This window comes from Eschscholzia californica, unplaced genomic scaffold (assembly GCF_041429995.1).
Source record: "Eschscholzia californica isolate CP2 unplaced genomic scaffold, dmEscCali1.0.p SCAF_4, whole genome shotgun sequence".
Lineage (NCBI taxonomy): Eukaryota > Viridiplantae > Streptophyta > Magnoliopsida > Ranunculales > Papaveraceae > Eschscholzia > Eschscholzia californica.
Window position 1 is genome coordinate 51368667 of NW_028238461.1, and position 20823 is coordinate 51389489.

General features: G+C 35.7%; 4 protein-coding genes across 15 annotated transcripts; 2 read left to right on the top strand and 2 right to left on the bottom strand.

Annotated features, from left to right (window-relative positions):
• Window positions 1–1214: 1214 nt before the first annotated feature.
• On the top strand, window positions 1215–9184 carry LOC147545837 (uncharacterized). 11 transcript variants are annotated; one of them, XM_086633462.1, is made up of 20 exons: window positions 1215–1694; window positions 1985–2036; window positions 2511–2533; window positions 2713–2888; window positions 3208–3267; window positions 3424–3483; window positions 3662–3737; window positions 3894–3964; window positions 4120–4215; window positions 4588–4642; window positions 4908–4998; window positions 5657–5882; window positions 6169–6313; window positions 6381–6418; window positions 7035–7104; window positions 7185–7277; window positions 7396–7421; window positions 7523–8471; window positions 8619–8668; window positions 8842–9184. In XM_086633462.1, exons 2-20 carry the CDS (start codon window positions 1995–1997, stop codon window positions 8988–8990), a joined length of 2496 nt encoding a protein of 831 aa, XP_086489588.1. In that variant the 5' UTR covers window positions 1215–1694; window positions 1985–1994; the 3' UTR covers window positions 8991–9184. The 11 variants fall into 11 exon arrangements, with proteins under 11 accessions (XP_086489588.1, XP_086489589.1, XP_086489590.1 ...); XM_086633463.1 differs by having other exon boundaries at window positions 8851–9184; XM_086633464.1 differs by having other exon boundaries at window positions 2713–2861.
• Window positions 9185–11656: 2472 nt separating this feature from the next.
• On the top strand, window positions 11657–12975 carry LOC147545838 (uncharacterized). The gene has a single exon (XM_086633473.1). The coding sequence runs from the start codon at window positions 11657–11659 to the stop codon at window positions 12860–12862; it is 1206 nt and encodes a 401-aa protein (XP_086489599.1). The 3' UTR covers window positions 12863–12975.
• An 883-nt stretch (window positions 12976–13858) lies between these two features.
• LOC147545839 (uncharacterized) lies at window positions 13859–15200 on the bottom strand. The gene has a single exon (XM_086633474.1). It carries the CDS (start codon window positions 15075–15077, stop codon window positions 13905–13907), a length of 1173 nt encoding a protein of 390 aa, XP_086489600.1. The 5' UTR covers window positions 15078–15200; the 3' UTR covers window positions 13859–13904.
• Window positions 15201–15539: 339 nt separating this feature from the next.
• LOC147545840 (uncharacterized) lies at window positions 15540–20242 on the bottom strand. Of its 2 annotated transcripts, none has more exons than XM_086636834.1 (11): window positions 19524–20242; window positions 19356–19423; window positions 18943–19118; window positions 18727–18829; window positions 17929–18035; window positions 17309–17377; window positions 16853–16968; window positions 16706–16760; window positions 16450–16570; window positions 15951–16093; window positions 15540–15859 (listed from the first exon to the last, which is right to left on the bottom strand). In XM_086636834.1, exons 3-11 carry the CDS (start codon window positions 19087–19089, stop codon window positions 15746–15748), a joined length of 975 nt encoding a protein of 324 aa, XP_086492960.1. In that variant the 5' UTR covers window positions 19090–19118; window positions 19356–19423; window positions 19524–20242; the 3' UTR covers window positions 15540–15745. The 2 variants fall into 2 exon arrangements, with proteins under 2 accessions (XP_086492960.1, XP_086492961.1); XM_086636835.1 differs by having other exon boundaries at window positions 18943–19138.
• Between the last annotated feature and the right edge of the window lie 581 nt (window positions 20243–20823).

Here is a 20823-nt window from a genome sequence, read left to right on the forward strand (position 1 = left end):
GTGCTTCTTTTCAATTACTGCCAAGACAACCATAGAAGCATCTGACTCGATGATGATCGACAAAAAGTGGAGTTGTATCGTCCATTCTAGGACATGCAAGAGTGCTCGGCGTTCTCCTTCTTCACTGGATCTGCAGAAAGTGGACAATGTTTTGACAAAAACGAAGCTAAAATTGCAATCATGTATTACCATTCCAATTACTGCAGGTTGGTTTGAGGCAACATATGAGACATCCACATTTATTTTGAAACATTGTCAGGTGGTGGACTCCATCAATATCAATAAGGTGAATAAGGGCTTGAGTAACAATTGTTTGGTTTCACTGTATAGGTTCTGTACCGATGTATGAGTTGAGTCGTTTGATGAATCTGAATGATGGTCTGTGAGGGTAGTATGAGATCTCCCTGAAACCAGTTAGTACATCTATTCTTCCATAAATACCATAATATCACAGAATGTAAAGTGTAATCAGTTTGGATTCCGTCGTTAGATATTAGTTTTCAACGGTATCTATCTACTCTCTGGTACTTTCTTCTTCTTCCCCTCTTCCATCCTCCTGCCACCACCACAACTTCTTCTGGGCGGCCACCACGCCTCCTTCACCATCACCTTATAGAAAAATGCTAGTAGATAACATAAACAATGAGGCAAAACCTCAATTACCTATACTGTATTAAAATGATTTCTTTTGATCATCCTACCAAACATTGTGAACATAGTTAAAGTAAGAAAACCACTTCAAATATGTTTTGGATCTTTTTCAGATCCAAATCGAAATCAAAAGGAATCGTAACAGAGCAAACAAAAAAAAAAAAACACAAGAACTTTAACGCAGTAAAGACAAAGTTGTAGATAAATGACTTCAGACAAAAAACTTCAATAATTTATGTAATAATTTATGATCATCTTCTTAAGAAGTATTTTCAACGATATCTCTATCTAAAAATAATAGCATTAACATGTAATCTGCTAGCATTTTAGAGAGGTGATGGTGGAAGTGGGGTGGTCGAACAGAGTAGTGGTGGGATAATAGCATTAACATGTAATCTGCTAGCATTTTAGAGAGGTGATGGCGGAAGTGTGGTGGTCGAACAGAGTAGTGGTGGTGGTTGGAGGAGGGGAGATAAGAGAAGAAGAGAAAAAGTTTTTTTTATATCAAAATAATGGTCGTCGCCCGATAACGGACCGACTTCTGATGACCGACAACAAAAAAAAGTGACAAATGATAGAGAGGAAATAGATTTGAAGAAAGGGGTAGAAAAGGAAATGATAAGTCACCCGTTAACACGCGAACCGCGTAACTACATAAAGCCATCAATCTTTTTTTTTTTCTAGCAGTCTCCCGCCACTTGCTATTAACGATTGATATTTCCCTCCAGGAAAGGATTGAAGAACTCGTAACATTTTTTGTTTTCAAATGAATGAATGAATTTCTCTCCTAATTCAATCACATTCTTCATCACTAGCTTCATTTCGAGATTCAGTACCACTCCACTGTTCTAACCTAGTTATCAATCTCCCTTTCCTTTTATCAGTTACGATTTCCAATTTTGACGGATGAAAAACGAAATTCGTGTTATGATTTGTTGAAGACGATCGCGGAAACCTTTTTTTTTGTTTCCGATCTACTAGTTACAAAGATTTGCGAATTCTCTCTCTCTCTGGCTGAAGAAGAATTAGGGTTCTATTTTGAGGTATTTAGAGTTTGTTTATGTTCTTCTGGAGTTCTGATCAAACATTTACATTTAATTGTATTACTTGTGTCCTGTATGTGAAAAAATTCATATTCTTTCTGAATAATTTTCAGTTTCATGTGATCGAAGCATTTAATTTCGAAGAACCTAGTTTGGATGTCTTCTTAGTAGCCAAGAATTTTCTTGATTTTGCAAGTTAAACTCAACTATTATGATTTCTAAACAAGTCAGATCCAGTAACTCCAGTTAGGTATTTATGCTTTGTCATGGAAACTCTTCTTTTGCTTCAGGCTTGACGCAATGTTGCAGTGGATGGGCGGGTCAAGGCGGAAAGTCACAACTGTAAGATCACTGGTTTTTCAACTAGAATTTATAATTATCTAGTGCATTATAAACATTTGCATTATAAACAGTGAAGAAAAGTTAGATTGGTTGAGTTACTTACAATCTGGGAACAAAATGAAGAAAGGAGTCTGAACTAACAAAAATTCAGTGTAGAACCGGTCGGGAGCTTAGGCATTCATTTCGGATGGATCTTACGCATACTCTTTTATGTCATGAAGAACACCTTATATAATATCTATTTGTTCCTCCTTACAGACAAATTTGCATTAAACAATAGCCATTTTTCAGTATGGTGTATAACTTGTAATATTAGATGTTTTATTTTGCAAGTTCTTGATGTCATTCTCACGTCCATTTTACTTTTGTTTCGAGTACGTCTTATTCCATTCCAAACATCAATGGTGTCTGATTAAATTTAATATGTTTTTCTATTCATGGTCCCTTGATTCTAACTGTGCCGATGATACTCAGTCAAGGAAATCAACACAAAAAAGGTATCGCTAGTTCCTTTCTCTTGTATTATGCGCACATATATATATGTATATCCTCGCAATGTGTATGCTCAACAGCTTGGCTATGGGCCTATGGCTACTGATCTTACTTATCTTGAAAAGGATTCTAATTTCTAGTCAGATTTCATTTTTAGTATAATAAATGCACATGAATGTGTTAGGCAAAAGCAGTACTTTGAGCAAAAGAAAAGGCAAAAGCATACATCTGGGTTCGATATCGATGCTGATGGCATAAACTCATCTGCCCACTACCTTGAAAAGCCTAAATCACTGGATATCCTAAGTTTATTGAACTTGGTGACAAACGCTGGTGAGATTAGTTTTGATTGCATCAATGGTAATACCATCTATTAATTTTAATACCCACTGTTCTTTTTGTTTGTTCAGTAACGCACTTTCTTTGAATTGTTTGACATACTTGAATGGGGAAGAGTGAGTATGCACCCACTAGTTCACTGCGAAGGAATATGTAATTTAATCAGGAAACCTCTGTAAATTGGTTTTCACAAGCGGTGTCGTTAATATTATATATCCTAGTAATAAATATTGTCGAGGAATAGCTCATTCTTTTTAAACTCTCGTAATTATTCGGTGTCACTCTTTCTCTATTCTTTACAATGTTCTAATTTCCCTTTTCTGTGTATATGCTGAAAAAGCGGAAGAAGGTTCCACGCTCAAAGTTTCGCCAGCTAACTATCACCTATCTAAGGAGAAAAGTCAGTTTTCTTTTCTTTTATTTCAAAATTTGTATGAGTTCGTTTAAGAGTTCAGGTTAAGTTTATACTATCTCAGTTTTGGGCTTTGGTATTCGACTGTTTCATGATGTGCTTATATTATTTTTCTTTTCTTTGCCTGGTTTATATTGATATAAGCAATGGAAGATCCAGTCCTCAGAGTTTCACCTGCAAGCTATCAATTCTCAAAGCAGAATAGTATGTTTTCTATTTTTCATTTAAAACCATATCTATGAATGACTGTGTGCCACCTTGCATGCTATGTTTTAGCCTTTCAACTTGTTTCATATTTGTCTTTCATTTGTGTGAGTCTGACCTGTGAGTAATTTCAATTGTATGAGTGTGATGTGACTAATTTCTCTTGTATCTTGGACAGGGACTAAATCATCAGGTGAAGCAGATGATAATGTATCCCCTAAGAAGCAAGTGAGAGATGTGTCTGAAAAGACTAGGTACACGCACACTACCGGTTGACTATAGTCGACCTTGAATTTGACAGAACCTTCTCTCGTTGAGCATATCTCTCGTCAATTATGTCGCGTGTTTTTTGTCTTGCAGTTGCATATGTTTTCTTCATATGGAATACTTACATGATGCTTGCCTAACAGGATTTTATCCTGTGATCCTGATAAAGCAACAACTTCTCAACATTCTCAAAAGTACTCTCCCCAGAACAATGGTAATAAGTTAGATTGCTGGAAGACAGCAATGAAAATCATAAGATCTTATTTTTAACTTGATACTCTGATGATTTTCCATTGAATATACAAGTCTGACTTTCTGGTTTTATTTGGTGGTTGCTCTAGTTTATCTTTCTCCGTTCTTCCATTTCAGAGTTTTCTTTTCTTGATTTACTCGGCGACGAGGAGTCACATGGAAATCCAGAAGAAAGTCAAGTACATGAATCTCATGTTGCTTTTTCTGTTGAAGGTTGGTCTTTTAGTCCATCCAAAAGCCATACACTTGTTGCATTTTATTAATATTGCATAGAAGCACCAACTTCTACGAATACTTTCGTGCAAAAAGTGGAATATTTCTTCTCCCTCAATTCATTTCCAAGAGATCTTTGCAAAATTTCAGGTTCTCATGTTTGTAAATGTTAAAAGAGAAGCTAAGACACAAATACAAACAGTGGAGAACGGGAAAACCACAAGCTAGCAAGCTTAAAAGCTTTTATGAACATAGTATCACAGATCAAAATGACTATAGTTTGCAGGCCCAGGCAAATCAGCGTATTTGCCACTTCAGGGTGATTGTCAATATCTTAACCTCTTTGTTTCCTTATGCCTTCGTGCTTGTCAGGTTTAGGTAAAATGAGGATGCAAACTCCAGTTAGTTCGCCCAAGCAACAAAGCAGGTAACTATAGTACAACGTTAAAACCCTGTAAAGCCTTGATGAAGTAGATAGAGTTACATTATAACCAGATGTTCCACAACTCTTTATCCTGTGCAAAAGCTATGTCTTGAATGACAGCACACTACCCCTAACACAATAATCTTAAAGATCCCACGGAATCCTGCCATGCCTGGATTACCTTAAATTAATCTAAAAAGCCATTTTATTTGTTGTCTGCGGAAAGTTTCATCTCAAATTTTGATTATTTATGCATATCTTATATTAGAGTTTCCTTGAATGGTTGCCCATCACCGAAGGCAGTGAAGCGACGCCACTTGTCCAATAAATACCCGATGGACAACTTTGACCTCGAACTGGTAAGACTTTTATTTAGAGCCCTTCTGTCGCATTTTAAATTGGTACATAGTTGCTTGTGTCTCTTCACTTAGAACGAGTTTCTCTATGCCAGTTTCCTCCTTTTCCCGTGGAAATAGTAACATTGACTTCTTAGGTCTGGAAAAGATTTGATCTACGAACTAGGCTATGGATTAACTTCTATATTTTCCATGCTATTGTTGTCTTAAACTCTCCCTTTTCAGTTATTAAACTTTTAGAAATCAGTTATAAGTTATAACTATCATTTCAACTTTCATGTAGCTATGCAGTTCCTTTTCTGACAGTGCCTTAGTGGTGGTCCACAGGATTGGATACTTTACAGTACGATGATTCATCAATTCCTGTATCCATGTCAAATAGCACACATAGAGGAGGCTTCATGATATATATGCCTTCATATGTAATCATCATGTTAGAAGCTTATGCCACATTTTCTGTCATAGGTCACATGTTCCTGTATTGAAATAATACCGATCAATATATTTCCTTCTTCGCGTTGTAAAAATATATATTTTCTTCCAGGTCGTTATCATTTCGTACTTTTCTAATATAGTTAGGAATAATAAGTAATACATTGTCTAATATTAGCTACTTCAACTGTAACTGATAGAAGAAACTCAAATGATGTATAAAACGCAGGATGCAATATTACATGGTATCCAGATGCCATTTGGTTGCAGTTATTCAGAGTTACCATTCAACACTAGGGGCGTGGGGGATACCCCTCGCAATATGAGTAGCAGTGGTCCCATGGGAAATGGTTGCATATCTCAGGATGGTAGTGATTGTTACACAGGCAACTTTTTCAATAATAAAGGGTGTCTCTACGACAATTTGGAAGATTCTAGTGAAGACCCATGGAATGGTAGAACTATTCTTACTTCAATGCAATGAAAGCACTCATCTCGAAGTAGACAATATATCATATGATACACCTTGAAACATTTAAAAACAGTCTTATTTTATAGGTTTTAATCTGTTTTAGATCTAGGGTTGGAATTTTTAGCAACTAAATTCTGTATGACAAGTGATCTAATATGATTGTCGTAGTAATTTTATTGTTGTTCTCTTGGTCTGCCGTCATTATAATGTTAATTTTGCCGTTTGACTTATTTGTTTATTCACAAAGGAATTTTTCTTATGTTCACCAGCTAGTTCTATCTTTCTACCTGAAATGAGGACCTTGGATGCATCTATCAAAATTCAACCGTTTGAAGTGGATTATACTTCTACTGATTCTTTTAGAAAGAGAACGTCTGACTTTGCTTTCGAGGATGCCTCTATATGGAATACAAGGTGTGTGTTATAAGTTCTTGTGCTTTTGTGAGATCAGTTCCATGACCATACTTCTGCATCATTGTAGGAATGCAAAGAGAGCACATGAAGATTTCAACATTTTAGGTAATTGTTCAATATTTGAAAGAAATAAAATTGAATTATGTTTCGTAATTTTGCTCTCTCCAGATACTTTCACATTATACAGAGCCATTAAGTGGGTTCTCTGTCAGACTGGGAGCTAATATGGTTTGAAAGCCCCTTGACCATTAACATCTTATCCTATCATTTTAGTGTTCTAATGCGATAAAAACAGATTGGGTTGGATACAGGGTTGAACCCAACCAATTGTGTACTTGTATGGCCTATCAGGATCAAGCTCTACCACTGTAAGAAAGTGGTAGATCCCGTAGAGGCTTAGAAATCCAAGGGGACCAACTTTTTCTTGCAAGTGGTCTTGGAAAAGGGATGCCAAAACCATATTTGGAGACAAAATCCAAATAAGAAGTGACAAGGTGACTTCTATAAAAGCTGCTATGGTTTTGCTACTTAGGACAATGGCAGATTATGCATGAGAAGATTACTTGAAGCTAAGTAGATAGAATGCTTCACTTTAGAAAAAGAAGAGAGGACATACATTGGAATTGCTAGAACTTGCAATGACAGCTTCTAAGAAAATTAAGAGGACATACATTGAAATTGCTAGCACAGGCAATGATTAGCTTTTTTGACTGTGAATTAGAGTCGAGTCCTCCACATTTCAAGCACCTGCCTTCAGAAAAGGATAATGACTTCACTTTATATGGAAAAAGGTATCTAACATTTTCTCGTAGTAGCACTTGAATAGCAAACACATGCGTTGAGGACTGAATCCTTCTTTTTCATTGGGCAGGTATCCTACAGTAGATGGCTGCTCGGATTTTGATTTACCCACTTGGTCGTATTTTGCCACAGAAGACGTGAAGGATAACATTAGCATGCTGAGGTAAATGTCGTTTTCAAACCCTGATTGCAGTAAGGCAATCACATATCATAAGTTTGTCTCTTTCTCTCTCACCGATTCATTCTTGGGTATTTATTTTACTGTTTCCTATTTTGTACAGCGAAGAGTCGTCCTCCTATACTGCAGGTTATCCTTATAACAATGAAGAGATGATTTGTGGAACAAGTTTTATTGTTATAGGGTTATTTTATCAAAGAGTTACTGATTCCTTCTTTGGCTCTTGATAGTTTGGGGTCAAAGAGCTAACCATTCAGCATCAACCTCAATGGAACTAGGATATAGCAAAGGAAAACATAAGACAGAGGTTTGCCAGAGCCAAGGAAACATTTGTGGAACAGAGGACCTATATGGCGAACAAAGAGGGTACATAGATATTCACAGGGTAAAGGGTCTGGATGAGTCTGGAAAGCATACAGGGGTGATGAAGGTCTCGAGGAAAAAACTAGTCAATCAAGCAAAAGAGTTCTGGAAGGTGAAGAAGGATTTAGGAAGAAAGTCCAGTTTATATGAGGAAGAATACACTTCAACTGAAAGGGAGTCAGGTCTTGATTCTTTTCGCAGGACTTCTTTGGAGTCAGATCAAACATCTTGCCAATGGAAGTATGGGTCAGACGATATATTAAATGCATATCCAGATACCAAATTACGAATTAATACACAACCACTTGGCAAGAAAACCAAAACTGATGCTCCCCTCAAGCATGTACCTCCCTTTGACTTTGAAAATCCTGTATTCGAGCAATCATCCAGCAAAGTGTGCTGTTCCCATATATTCTCAACTATTCAACCTGATCTATCTCAAGGTTCTTTGACCGAACAAAAGTCTCTACATTCATATCCCCTTGTTGATTCTCAGCGAGACATAGCATTTCCTTCCAGGCAGGAAAACAACAGCAGAGAATCTGAAGGGAAATCAACATTCCGACAAACTGATTGTGGATATATCCAAGAGGAGCAGAAAGAAATTTCAATCGGAAACAATGGATTGTTGCTGGGCAATGGAAAAACTGCAGATGGTGAAAGTTATAAGGACACGCACTGTGAAAGCAAGGGAACAAAAGATGAAACTCAAGAGCTTATTAAGGAGCAAGAAAGAAGACAATCTTTTGAGCATGTAGAAGAGACATCGTCGGCTACAGTGGAGCTTCCTGGCAAGCTTGAGATCAACGATAAAAAGTAATTATATCACACACACACACATGCGCGCGCGCGTGTTTGTATATATATGCATAGTTTATGTGTTTATCAATGGTTTTTCTTATTTCTTTCTAACAACCTTTCATGAAATGCTTACTCTTTCTTTGTATTTTCACTATCTTCCAGATATCAGTTTGATGATGGGTTTCCGTTTCCACCTCAAGGTGGGAATACAGGTACTTCGGTTATCCATTTTATCTCATAAGTTTGGTTTTGTTATAACGATTTAAACAAAGAAAAAAAGATAAAGATATTGACTTGTTAGAAAGTAATCTGATCCATCAGAATGCTGAAATTTTCGTATTAAAAGAAAAGAAAACTGTTTAAGTAGTTTGTGAATTGTGAGCAGTGATTGCAGAAAAAAGAGACAGTACAAAATCCGAGGATCATGGTGGGATTGCAGGGAAGGATGAATCTTATACTGTAATGCTTGAAAGCTATGTTATTCAGCTTCTGTGTGTCCAGAAAGTACTTAAAGAAGCATCTGAGCGAAAGTAGGGGTGAAAAAGTTGTAGAGAAATTATGTTTAGTACTGTGGTTATCAAACTTCCAAAATTCATACTAAAAGAGTTGTACCAAGCATCAAGAGAACAATCTACTAACCCCCATCAGAGATTCTAGCTTAGAACATCTTACTTGGAAAATTTTTGTAATTACCAAAGTCATAAACTCATTCTTCCGGTCTTTTCCTATCCTTGAATTTGATTTGATTTTTTTGGAAAATCTTTGTAGTACCAAAGACATGCACAAATGAGAGTTGGAACACAAGGCGAGCATGACCAGTTTCATGGATTTGATTTTTTAGGGACATGTAGCAAATGGAGAGTCGAACTTTAAGAGATGCATTTTCTTATGCTGACTCTAACTTTGTGTCACAGACTCACACGTAACCTGACTCGTTACTTTTTTTTTTTTTTTGAGCTAACCCACTTTTTTTTTGTTGAAAGGTGATACATTAATATAAAGAGAGTGTTACAACAAACTACGAAGAAAATTAAAATTACAGTACATAAAGTAGTAAAACATAATAACAGAATTAAAGAAGTGCACAAAATATCTTCGAATTGTCGAACAGTCTTCATTCTGTAGCTTGCTAAGCTGGCAACTCTTTAGTATGATATGATAATTGCTCTTGAGAATCCGTCTAATTGATTTAAAGATGAAACTTTTTCCTAGCTTCCTGTAAAACTTGAGATGGATTAAGCATACATCCAAAATTTCTAGAAGAAATAGGGATGTTTGCAAGATGGAATCAAACGATGATTCCTGGGTATCCCGCCAGTATTCTCCATATGAAGAGACCATATCTGTTCGAATTCTACAAAGTAGAAACCTGTCAGACACCTGGAAATTGGGATCGCCGTCATAACCCGAGTATAAATACCCCGCTACTCCGACAAATGCACGCAATAAAATTGCGAATAAGGGTGGAAGTGAACATGTTACGGAACTTGGTTTAAGAGTTAAATCTTTATGAAAATCAACAACAAATGCTATTAACAAAAAGTGAGCTGGAAGATAAGCGACATAAACTGCATGACTTAGATGGAGAATAATATTCGAAATAGAGTGACGACCGGGGTCGAAAGGAAAATTTGGATGAATGCTTTTTGTTGTTGATCGATGGATCCAAGTAAGCCTAATTTTATCCGAGGAGTTAAAACCTTCCTTGGTGCTGAAATGTGTGATGATATATGACGGTCTAAGGTTAGAGTAATATTCAGCTAAAATGGAAGAGAAATTTGAACCTAAAGTATGGAAACTATCTACGGAATTTCTATGGAAAGGTACAGTGAAATCAGATAAGAGGTTTTCCTTATGGTTGATGCCTACCATTAGACAGCATATCAAGATGAAATCAAGATGAACACTTATCATGATCAAGAGGGCATGCAACAAAGTATGATAAACTCAGTAATATTATCAATTTAAATTAAACCAGCGATAAAGATAATTGATTAAATTAGATAGATACTAATGATAAATATTGTTAATGCGCACAAAATTGAAGGGATGGATGTACTCTCCTTGCATGTGGGTGACTGCTTGTTGTTGGATGCTTTCTCTCCTGTGTGAGCTTTGAGCTAACCCACTTGGTTAAGTCCTTAATCTTTCCACATCTTCTTAATGTGAGTTAAAAGTTTTTTTTTGACATAGACTACTAGAGTCGAAGAGATAATACAAATTCATGAATTGAATAAACAATAGAACACCTTGATTTAAGACATCTTGAGTCTTTAAAAGCCATATTAATTCTTAAAGGTAATCTTGACGAGTCTAAAGCCTTTCTAATTTGTTTTTATTTTATTTATGTCTGAGTTCAATAAATTCTAGATTTTTATTTTTATAGGGTCGAACCTGAGACATTCAAATTGCGGAGTAGGTGTCTAAGCACTGCACCGAAAAAATGGTGGAGGTGATTTATGAAGTTGGGTCACGTGGCATTCGATAGATTGTTGGAGAGTGTTAACTCAACCATAGGTGAGCTCGAAGTGTTGGGAGTTTGTGTTGGGAGTTGGGTCGTGGGAAATGTTTTAGTACTTCTCTTAAAGCATCGCGAAGTCATCTCCATCAAAATTTGGTACAAGATTTCTCAGATTGAAGTTGATTTATTAAAAAAAAAATCTGTGAAATAAACGGTTGAATGTAAACACGTGTGACAGTACTGGTTGTTGAATCTTAGATTTCTTTTCGTTGTGCTGGAGATATTTCCTGAAACATCCATCCATTACTGAGTACTTATAAACAGAATATGTATTTGAGCAGTGTCTGCCATAACTTTGACTAGGGATGGCTGGTCGGGGACAAAACCTTAGAAGTCTAATACCTGCCGTGAGCATCCGAGATGGAATGAGCCCGTGGTACCCAAGGCACATAGACAGGTAGTACCTTGACGTCCTGTTCATCATAGCGGATTGGGATTGGTTACAATATCATGCCCTCACGACCTTTAAAACGATCTGTGCAACCTATGATACGCCGGAGCCACCATTACTAATATTGGATCTTTAATGAGTGAAAGTGAAATGGATCTTTAGTGGAGTGTAAGTAGAGTGTAAAGATACGTTGTAGTGTAAGTTTGATATGGAAGTTATGGGTCTTTATCCTTGACAACATTTTTAGGGTTTGCGTTGCGTAGGTCGGAATCATTTCCTTCTCCAACGATGTATGTAGCCAACTCATGCAAAAAGCTTCTTCTCCAACTGAGAACAAAAACCCTAATTCCAAATCACAATCATCTCCATCCTCTCTACATTCTTCAAATCACTTCATTCTCTCAAACCCTACAATCTGAAAAGCTTCCAGATGTTAACTTCACTCTTAATTTTCTCATTAATTCGTGTGGGGTATCACCAAATAAAGCTCTTACTGCAGCTAAAAAAATCCACCCTAGTTTTCAATCTACTGGAGACAAAAACCCCAAATCAGTTATCACCTACTTTGAATCCACTGGTTTTTCAAAAACCCAGATCTCAAAACTAATTTCCAGTGAACCCAGATTGCTACTTTCAGATGTTAACAAAACCCTAAAACCCAAAATTGAATATTTCCAGCTATTTGGATTATCTGATTCTCAACTTGCCGATTTAATTGCATCATTCCCAGGAGTTCTGTTTAGAAGTCTCAAGAGTCAAATTATTCCAACCATAGATCTTTTTAGAAGCTTTGTGAAAACTGATGAAAATGTGATCAAAGCTATTAAACGATCAAAATTTATTTTTTACAATTCACAAGCTCGAATCTTACCCAATATCAATCTGTTAAGAAATCTAAATGTACCTGAATCAAGAATTTCTTATATCTTGACAACCCAACCAGGAGTTCTACTAATGAAGACTGAAACTTTAACAAGAGTTGTTGAAGCTGTTCAGAATTTTGGGTTTAAACCAGAATCAAGAATGTTTTCTGTTGCAGTTCATGGGTTATCTTCAATGACCAAATCAACTTTAGATTCAAAGATTATGTTATTAAAAAGTTTGGGTTGGTCAGAAGAACAAATTTTTGCTTCATTTAGGGTTTTTCCATTGTTCTTAACTTGTTCAGAGGGTAAGATGAAGCAAGCTATGGATATATATATCAAAAAGTTGAAATGGGATATTTATGTGTTGACTAAAACCCCCAAATATTTTATGTACAGTTTTGAGGAAAGGATTATCCCAAGATTAATGGTTTTTGAGATTTTGATGTCTAAGGAAATTATGGGGAAGGAAGATAAAGAGTCGATTCCTAATATGTTGAAGATGACTGAAGAAACGTTTTTGAGTAGATACATCAAAATGTATGAACTTGATATTCCAGATTTGATGAAGACATACATGAATTGCAAAAAGAGAAGTATAAGATTAGAAGATTTTGTGTTTCTATTTTAAACCAATTGAATTTGATAAAGCTTCATATATTTCTTGAAAGTTTTAATGGGATTTAGTTTTTGTGGGTATTTTTTACCTGAGAAGAATTGAAATGAAATAGTGAAATTCATGAAGTTCTTTGTCTTTAATTTCTCCAAGTAAATGATTGATACCAATCTTCAATGGAGACTTCCAATATTTGCATTAATGTTATTAGTGTGAAAAAACAACAACATTGTTACAAAGTGATAAATCTCGATAAGCTTCATTCGAAAGTGAAAGATCAAATTCTTTGTGAGATAGGTCACACTGCCATTATCACACGTAAGAGCGGAAGGATCAATCCCTAAAATTTGAAGTTCTCCAAGCAAGATTGTACGCGAACAAGCTTCATTTGAAAGTGAAAGATCAAATTCGTTGTGAGATAGGTCACACTGCCATTATCACACGTAAGAGCGGAAGGATCAATCCCTAAAATTTGAAGTTCTCCAAGCAAGATTGTACGCGAACAAGCTTCATTCGAAAGTGAAAGATCAAATTCGTTGTGAGATAGGTCACACTGCCATCATCACACATAAGAGCGGAAGGATCAATCCCCAAAATTTGAAGTTCTCCAAGCAAGATTGTACGCGAACAAGCTCTGCGAAATCATCTCCTTCAGCCTCAGTACTAGAATGAGCCAATGTGCTCTGTTTCTTAGAACACCATGACATAAGGTTGGAACTTACGAAAATTGATAAACCACTTGTAGATTTTCAATCCTAAGGGCTAAGGGCAACCAACCCAATCTGCATCAAAGAAATCTTCCGAGTGAGGTTTGCAATTTTGTGTTTCGCTAAATGTACATGGAAATCAATTTTGGATCAATAATTTGAAACATATTGTCCAATGAGAGCTTAAATATCAAACATAGTTCGGATGATTTTGAGAAGTCTTGGAAGAAATTGACAAACTTTATTAAGTGAAAAGACAATGTCTAGCCTAGTAATGGTTGCATATTGATTAGAACAAAATCAATTATAGAACAAGAAATACTTGGAATTTTTATTCTTCTATTTGATTACTAACCTCTCCTTTTGGAGTTCAAGTATGTATTCATCAAATCAGGAATTTCAAGTTCATACATTTTTACATATCTAATCAAAAACTTTTCTTCACTCATATTCAACATATTAGGAATCAACTCTTCCTTTTCCATAATTTTCTTACTCACTAAAACCTCAAAAACCATTAATCTTGGGATGATCCTTTCCTCAAAACTGAACATAAAGAACTTGGGGTTTTTAGATAACAGAGCAATATCCCATTTCAATTTATTGACATACAAATCCATCCCTTTCTTCATCTTTTCTTCTGAACAATTTAAGAACAATGGGAATTTCTTAAATGAATCAAAAATCTGTTCTTCTGACCAACCCAAACTTTTCAATAACATAAGCTTTGAATCTAAAGTTGATTTGGTCATTGATGATAACCCATGAACTGCAACAGAAAACATTCTTGACTCTGGTTTGAACCCTAATTTCTGAACAGTCTCAACAACTGTTGTCAAATTATCAGTCTTCATCACTAGAATTCCTGGGTGGGTTACCAAGATATAAGAGATTCTTGATTCAGGTACATTTAGCTTTCTTAACAGATCAATGTTGGGTAAGATTCGAGCTTTAGGGTTGCTGGAAAGAACAAATTTCGAACGTTTTATAGTTTTCATCACATTTTCATCAGTTTTGACAATGCTTTTAACAAGATCAAGGGTTGGAATGATTTGGGTCTTGAGACTTCTAAGCAGAACTCCTGGGACTGAAGAAATTATTTTTCCAAGTTTAGAACCAGACAACCCAAATAGTTGGAAACATTCAATCTTAGGTTTTAGGGTTTTGTTAACATCTGAAAGCAGCAACCTGGGTTCACTGGAAATTAGTTTTAAGATGTGGGTTTTGGAAAAACCAGTGGATTCAAGGTAGGTGATAACTGATTTAGGGTTTTCATCTTCAGTAGATAGGAGATAAGGGTGGAGTTTCTTAGCTGCAGTAAGAGCTTTATCTGGTGTTAACCCACATGAATTAGTGAGAAAAGTTTGAGTGAAGTTTGCATCTGGAAGCTTTTTAGATTCTAGGGTTTGAGAGAATGATGTGATTTGAAGAATGTAGAGAGGATGACGATGATGGTGATTTGGAATTAGGGTTTTTGTTCTCAGTTGGAGAAGAAGCTTTTTGCAGCAGTTGGATACATACATTGTTGAAGAAGTAAATGATTCCTGTTAAACGCAAACCCTAAAAATACTTTCAAAGATAGATAAAGACCCAAAACTTCCTTATAAAACTCACACCCACAATGTATTCTTTACACTCCACTGACACTCCTTATTAGGGCAAGACATCCCATAGTTATACTTGATATTAGACTAGTAAATGGATGTCCCAATAACCTTATCCTATCTGCATTCGTATTGGATAATTTTCGGATACGGATATATTATCAGTTTCCCATGACCATATTGAATCTGCCTGACTTTTAAGCCAAGTTAGATTTCAAAATATTTGTTTTTGTCTGTTTCGTGATGTCGAACTTGTCTGAAAGGTCAAATTAGGGCGGTTTTTAAGTTCATTTTTTATTCAAATTGAAGTTCAGATTCAGACAACCGGAAATAACAAACATTACCCAAATGAGAACTTATTAAAGTAACATCTTGTGAACATAAACAAAAAATACTGAGATTCGATATGAGAATTGGCCTGTGGTTTAGAAGAACAACACGTCACTAAACAACTTACATATTAGGGGAAAATAACTTTCCCTGGATGGTGTCTTTCTGCAACTGAACTTTGTTTGCGATATATAACATTTGAAGTTATAAGTTACAGATTTGAATTTGGTAAATCAAACAAGACCAATGTGTAGTTATCAGACAAGGCAATCTCTATCCAACAAGTTGTATGATGGTAAGTCTTTCACACTGGTAACATCTTCCAAAGAAAGTTCCCTCTCTAATTGTGTTCTAGTAGACTTCAATACTTCCTGCAGAAAAAGAAAACAAGCTAAATTAGAACCCAATAGTTGAATCAATTAATAAGCAAGTAATCTAATCGAAGTTGGTTAGCAATTTCACATTGAATTCCATATAAGAAGCACGTTTCGCAAGCCACTGAGCATCCATTATCCGGAATGCTACACAGTATAAATTGTGGAATGCCATTTCGTCTTCTCCAAGCAGCTTCATGAATCGTGTCCCAGCTACAGACGTCGGTTTATCTGCAAAGAAATCATAAGCTCTATCACTCTTACTACGGTTCATTTTCATTCTACCATACTTGACTTACCCTAAAACTTTCAAGAGAACTATAAAGGAAAAGAAGTTATACACAAAGCTAATAACGAAAAAACATATTAAGAAAAACAGGGTGTGCGAGGAATTGAGGATATTTTGAAATGTGGGCCTGCAGGTAGACTTTTCCCAAAGCTTAACTCCAAGAATAAGAGTATTAAAAAAACGAACAATAATTAACAATCACTCACCTATTCCATTTACCCACGCTTTCCTCGTACTTATCAGAAAGGACTAAAGTCAAGAAAGTAATCTAACGAACTAGTTGTGTAGTTGCTTTTACCTGATTGGAGGTCCAACATTTGCGCCAACATGAAGGATATATTGATGCCAGCTACTGCAAATGGGTATTCCCATTCTGCCCGTTTCCCTTCTTTCTTATGCAATAGTTTCTGGAATGATTCCTGAAAAAAATGGAACTTCAATAAAAAAAAAAAGAAAATTATCTTGCTTTAACTCGAAATTATGAGTTCATTTCTGAATTGTATTTTGTGAACTTTGGCTTTAAATTGAACTATGTTAAAGGTACAAGAACAAACCGGATACTTCTTTGCGAAAAATATGAGATTCTCCAACGATATATATCCCCCACCCCTGAAAATATAGAACGTAATTGATTCATATCCAAATTCACTTGAACAAGGTCAGTGAAACAGCAGAAACAAAGAGTTAAAGCCTCCGCTTACCTAAAATCTGTCGAAGGGTCACAACCTTGCCAACCCATCTCCTTCCAAACCTCCGATTTAAGAGGAGGAAGTTCTCTCTTGGGATAACCCAGCCTCCAAAGTTGCTTCAGTGCATCCTGAACCAAATGTCGTTCCAAGTACTATTAATTTCATATTACATTTTTGAGGTGATTTCGCCGATAAGATTACAATAATAATCAGGTTAGGGTTATGTCATAAGATAGGGGACACTGATGGGTAACTAAAACACCATTCTACTTAGTACTAGTATGGAATTTTCGATGTTTTTGTGTTTCCAGAAATAGTATGTTCGTATTATTTTTGACATTCCGTTTCGAAAGCAATTGCTGTCTATATATGCAAAATTTTCCTTTCAGTTGCATGATTTTGAGAGAAACAAAGAATATAAATTTCGTTGGCCATTCAAAGAACAATATAGGTGAAAACAAGGCTCACTTGATGTTCGACTTGAGTACCGTCAAAAGGAACTTTTAACCTTTGCTGCAAGAATTTCAGTCTTTCTTCCTACAAATTACCATATAAAAGTTAAAGAATAGTTAGTGCATTCAGCATTGCTTCATCAACAATGTCATACTTAGTATAAGAACTACACAGAATGCAAAAAAAATGGCGAGGATAAATAATAGGAAAAGCAAAATCTCTCTTCATCTCTTGATTGTGGATAGGGTTACAAAGCCAGAAAAGAAGAATTAAGTGTACTTTCTCAGATATAACAATGACACTTTATTTAAAACATAAGAGTAAGAAAGGAAGGTGAAAGAGCATGACAGATAGAATCAACCAAATTGTTTCGATATAGTTGGTTATCCTTGCATGGTCACAAGCACCTTCAGTTTCTATGCGAGCTTGAAAATAGTAAACCACAGTTATGGTACACCATGACTATTTGAAAACCATATTAAGATGCTTACTTCTGACTTAGGAGAAGTGTTACTTATACATCTAGGAAGTTTGAAAGTTCTAATGCGATAAATTCAGTATCTTTTAGATGGCAAAAAAGCAAATTAGGTACACCTTATTATCTCATAATAGCCGGGAAAATATGAGGATATTACCTGTAAAGGACTTAGATCAACCACAGTCTTCCTACTGCTTTGTCCATTAAGAAAATCGAAAGATGTAAACCTCCCAATCAGCGATCCGGATCCTAGGACAATATGAGCTACAACGACCAATAAACAATCAATCAATCTATGGAGCGGAATATGAACTATGAAAACTACTACAAGATTTACATAAGCGCCAGCCGCTGTTTTGTGATCATGACAATTTGTTTTTATTGGATTATACAGTCACAATATTAACATTATTAATAGAGACCAAAGTATTCTTTCCACGGCTTCTCGTCCTTACACCATCACTGCTCCCATACTGTGTACTGAAGTTCTCAATTTCTATTTTCAAATCTCCGACTAGAATCCTTTCTTACTATACTAGTTTTTCGAAATAGCACTTGTTGGACACATATGTACATGCCTGAATTCATCTCAAGATCTCAAGAGCACTATGATCGGACAGTTTACTTCCAAGACTCTCCGACAGACATGGGGGTTATTACTACATACACTTACAATAGGTGATTTTTAGCAATACCATCCCAAAAACAGTTCAAAATAAAGGTCACTTCTTCGATCACCAATCTAGATTTATGTGGGATAAAGGCGGCTCCCCCCAACCGTCTATATCTAGGCCATGTTTACATAGATAGGAGGAAATCATGAAAGATTTTGCCTCTTGACAATTCAGAGCAGTAAACAAGTATTGAAGTGATCTTCGGCTTTGTTGAAATCTTGTGGAGACAGAAAATTAAATTTAAGTTGATTGTAAATTTAGTCGAGAAAGAAACTGCTTACTCAACCAGTGAGCCCATTGAGCAATCAACTGGGAGAAAAGAAACGTCCAATGGAGCTGCTCCTTTATTTTCTCATCAGCCAAGATGTCTTCTAGACTGTATTCCTGAAGTAAGTAACATTTGTTTACGCACGGAGTAAGAAATCTTCTAGAAAACAATTTCCATCCAACTAATTTAAAATTTTGGAATATATAAGTTATATTATCAAAAGACTGACTTTTGAGCAAGTATCATCATCGTAATCGCGACCATTTCCTAGTAAAGGCTCATTCAAGCTATCCAATCCCGATGCATTCATATGCTCACGACGTTTTCCGTCTATATCTCCATGGTGAAGTCTTCGCCTTAAGTTACTCGATGTCATAGATAGTCTACGACGTTGACTAGTTATACCTGTTTGATGCCAATTAAAACTGTACCATTGGTTCTTTTCATAACATCAAAAGAAAATTCACAAACATGCAGAAGTACAAATTCATATTACCGAAATTCGAAAGGGGCGGCTCAAAGATTCACTATTATAACCCTAATAATATAAATTTAATCATCACTATTAGAAACAATGATGCTCTTAAGTCCTATCTTATCATCTATTATATATCAAGTAAAATGTTCTGAAATGAAAAATACCTCTAAATTTTCCGACCAGCAAAACTTCAAAATTTCACCACCACTGCTACCCAAAACTTATTATCTTTCTGTTTCGAAAATTTAGAATTAAAAAAAACTTCAAATTTATTAAACCTCAATCAATTGGGTTTGGGTATCAAAAGGCTAACAGAGAGGGGATTCTCTTACCTGAAATCAGTACAGAATTGAATTTTGTGGAGAAACCCCAGAATTGAAATTCAACTGTTTGACGAATTCGTACACAATTTTAGTGAGAGAGAGAGAGAGAATGTCTTCAGAGTGAAGTCACGTAGAAGAAGAGAGGGAGAGAAACTCCTCCCCTTGGAAGGAAGGAATCCTGATATTAACAAGAGAATTCAAAAACAACAATCATGTGGGGGGCGCCTATAGAACTTCCTAAGAACTTGTCCAAGCCCCTAATCGTGTTGATACTGCTGCCGATGAGAGTTACTAGGTTTTTCTACTTTGTATAAGGAAGACTCTATAAGCAATCCAGGCGCCTTTGACTTCGAACCAGGCTCGAGTAATTCTTGGCATTGTTTAATGAATTAGACATAGTCCGACATGAGACCTAGCTAAAAGCACTAGGATAGGCCTAACCTAGGACACTTAGTGGTGCCATAGCCATATTGAGGACGTGTTTATAAAACAATTTAGGGTGTATAAGTTCGGAAGTGATATTGAAGCCTCACGTTTTGTCGCTCCTAAGCAGTTCTTTGAAAATCATTTTTTTCAATGTCGGTGGGGCAGTCAAATAATGTTCCGAAGTCTATAAAATACCTTTTCTCAGAAATTGAGTTGAATGTGTATTTGAGGTGCCGTAAGTAATACATGTCATTTTCTTAATAAAATACACATAATTATAGACACTTAAAATAATCAATAAATGTCTCTGTGGAAAAATCTAGAATGAAAGATTGAAAGTAAAGGGAAGAACTGGTACGGACTGATGGTACATTTGCTCTTTCATTTTCCCAACCTACTTATTTGTGGTTGTGAGTCACCCACTGTCACATTTGTTCATCTTCAAATTCTAAACAAATCTCAACTTGCTCGCAACAATTTTATAAATTTCTGAACAAATTTATTGTTGCTCAAAATTTGTTTTGCAAAAAGGTTTTGCATTTTCAGTTATGTTTTTAATATAAACATTTAGACTAGTGCATTTTTTATTTGTCTGTTGCAAAAATTATTCACATTATCCTTTGTAACTGATAAATCCATTAACAGAAAAACAATATTTTGGTTAATACATTATATATGTTGTTAAGAGCATAACTATATATGTTGTCAACATTTTATAACAAGTCCATGCAATTATATATGTTGTCAACATCTTACAACAAGTAAGACATTGTTGTATATGTTGTCATCAGTTTATAACACTACAATTATATATGTCTTTTTTTTTACTTGTTCAGCATGCCTCGAACCTTTGACCTCTAAGGTGGAAGACTACAATCATATA

Bases quoted from the DNA above. Each gene is read 5' to 3' on its own strand.
- LOC147545838 (XM_086633473.1), top strand. From the start codon at position 11,657: ATGTATGTAGCCAACTCATGCAAAAAGCTTCTTCTCCAACTGAGAACA.
- LOC147545839 (XM_086633474.1), bottom strand. From the start codon at position 15,077: ATGTATGTATCCAACTGCTGCAAAAAGCTTCTTCTCCAACTGAGAACA.
- LOC147545837 (XM_086633462.1), top strand. From the start codon at position 1,995: ATGTTGCAGTGGATGGGCGGGTCAAGGCGGAAAGTCACAACT. The intron at 2,534-2,712 runs GTATCGCTAGTT...TGAATGTGTTAG, and splicing joins AGGAAATCAACACAAAAAAG to GCAAAAGCAGTACTTTGAGC. The intron at 3,738-3,893 runs GTACACGCACAC...CTTGCCTAACAG, and splicing joins GATGTGTCTGAAAAGACTAG to GATTTTATCCTGTGATCCTG.
- LOC147545840 (XM_086636834.1), bottom strand. From the start codon at position 19,089: ATGACATCGAGTAACTTAAGGCGAAGACTTCACCATGGAGATATAGAC. The intron at 18,830-18,942 runs GTCAGTCTTTTG...TACTTACTTCAG, and splicing joins ATGATGATACTTGCTCAAAA to GAATACAGTCTAGAAGACAT. The intron at 16,094-16,449 runs GTAAAAGCAACT...ATTTCTTTGCAG, and splicing joins AATGTTGGACCTCCAATCAG to ATAAACCGACGTCTGTAGCT.